Below are 2,152 nucleotides of genomic sequence, written 5' to 3' on the forward strand. Positions count from 1 at the left end.
TCTCTTTTTTGCATCAAAATGACACACACACAAGTGTCATATGAATAGATCTGTCTACCAACCAACAACACACTGATGTGCTCAACACAAAACACTGCTATGAATATCCCATCAGTAGGTTTATGCCTTTTGCATTTTCAGTGTTACACTGTAGCCGGTTGTAGAAAATTGTCACAGTAATGTATACCTACTCAAATATATATATAAATAAACACACACAAATGCAATACAGTAACAAAAACATTGTCATTCATTTCCAAAATGCAGTATTTTTGAACACTTGTGTTTTGTATGTAACACTTTTCATACCCAACAGGAGAAAACCAGGAAAAACATTCAGTAAGATAAAGGGTTTTATGTACAAAAATAAAAAATGAAAGTGGCTCATTCTTTCAAAACTCTAAACACAAAAAGACAAAAACACATGCAAAATGTAAGACAAAAGAAATTAGGCTGCATCCCGCCTCCTATTTTCGTCTGGCCACAGCACCTCATCTACATCACAAGCGATGTTGTCTCTGGCTAAACAGCGGGGAAAGAATCTTCTGGAGTGACGGATCCAGCCGCCGAAAGCCCCCCCATCAACTTCACCACATGCATCCTCCATTGCCTGAAGAAGAGGCATGCATGGGAGGGGATGGCAGTCATACACCTTCCATCGCCATGCCGAAAAAAACTCTTCAATTGGGTTTAGGAATGGGGAATATGGTGGGAGGTACAGAACAATAAATTGTGGGTGGTCGATGAACCAGTTGCGGACCAGAGCAGCCCGGTGGAAACTCATGTTGTCCCAGATGACAACATACCTGGGCTGCTCTGGTCCACCCCTCTGCTTGGCTGGAATGAGGATGCCATGTAGTGTGTCGAGGAATGTGATGAGAAGGGCGGTGTTGTAGGGACCAAGGTTGGCATGGTGATGGAGGACGCCTGGCTGGCTGACGGCTGCCCACATGGTGATGTTCCCTCCACGCTGTCCAGGGACATTCACAATGGCACGGTGGCCAAAAATGTTCCATCCCCATCCCCTTCTTTTGGCTAGGTTGAAGCCAGCCTCATCAATGTAAATATAAACATGCTGAATTGCAGCGGCATCCAGCTCCAAGACTCTCTGAAACAGACAACAAGACAATATGTGAAATAGACCTAGAGCAGTTAATATGGTGAGGCACAATACACTGGATTACAGTACTGTAATGTGTCTATACAGTGCTTATAGGATAGTAAATTCACAGTATAGTACTTACTTGCATATATTCATAGCGCTGTTCTTTAACCCTCTCTGAGTTTCGTTCAAATGGCACCCTGTAGACCTGTTTCATCTGGATTCGGTTGCGCTGTAATACACGGTCCAGTGTAGACAAGCCCACCTGGTGAATGTTATTGAATATTGTGTTGTCTGCAATTCTGTGGTTCTGGATTTCTCGTAGTCTAATGGTATTGTTTGCCACCACCATGTTCACAATAGCGGTCTCCTGTTCTGGTGTGAACAGCCGGTGTCTTCCACCATGTCCTGGCCGTCTCTCAGTTCTGCAGAAGATCCACAAATATGATATGATTGGTTACAGTAAGCTAAAATAATCTATTTTCTTTCAATATGAAATGACATTACTGTAACATTGACCAACAATCACTGAGTAACATAGGCCTACTGATATGTCGGACTGCAGTATACATACATAAAGAGCATAGTGTAGATGGTAGGTAACTTACCGGTTCTCATTTCTGAATGTACGGATGATAGATGCAACCGTGTAGCGGCTCAGGTTGGGCTGAACTCTCTGCCCAGCCTCCCTCATACTCAATCCATGGTTGAGCACATGGTCAACCAATGTGGCCCTGATCTCATCTGAGACAACTGTCCTTCCTCGTCCTCCTCTTCCTCATCTTACTCTCACTCCTTGACCTCTAGTTCTTGCTTCACCATTGACTTCCATTTTCCTCGAAAACAAGAGAGCTCATCTGTGGCCTTTTCTAGTGCTAAAGCTCTGATTTCTAAGTGAACAATTCAGCAACTAGTGTTTACACCTGTGAGGAGTGGGTGTTGCCAGTTGGTGTATAGAGCTTGGCATTGTGATTGGCGTTGCTTTCCAAAGGGACTACAGAGACTTTAATTTTGAATGTTGTGCCTAATGTAGAGAACTGTGTGTAGCGT

General features: G+C 43.6%; 1 protein-coding gene across 1 annotated transcript; it reads right to left on the reverse strand.

The window, feature by feature from the left end:
• Nucleotides 1–396: 396 nt before the first annotated feature.
• Nucleotides 397–1,705, reverse strand: LOC121303496. The gene is made up of 2 exons (XM_041234214.1): nt 1,245–1,705; nt 397–1,108 (listed from the first exon to the last, which is right to left on the reverse strand). Exons 1-2 carry the CDS (start codon nt 1,452–1,454, stop codon nt 449–451), a joined length of 870 nt encoding a protein of 289 aa, XP_041090148.1. The 5' UTR covers nt 1,455–1,705; the 3' UTR covers nt 397–448.
• Nucleotides 1,706–2,152: the final 447 nt, after the last annotated feature.

This window comes from Polyodon spathula, chromosome 33 (assembly GCF_017654505.1).
Source record: "Polyodon spathula isolate WHYD16114869_AA chromosome 33, ASM1765450v1, whole genome shotgun sequence".
Lineage (NCBI taxonomy): Eukaryota > Metazoa > Chordata > Actinopteri > Acipenseriformes > Polyodontidae > Polyodon > Polyodon spathula.

What these genes read in the sequence shown, in the direction of transcription:
- LOC121303496 (XM_041234214.1), bottom strand. Translation starts at nt 1,454, where the DNA reads ATGGTGGTGGCAAACAATACCATTAGACTACGAGAAATCCAGAACCAC. An exon ending in AGCGCTATGAATATATGCAA is followed by an intron (nt 1,109 to 1,244) that starts GTAAGTACTATA and finishes TGTCTGTTTCAG; the next exon opens with AGAGTCTTGGAGCTGGATGC.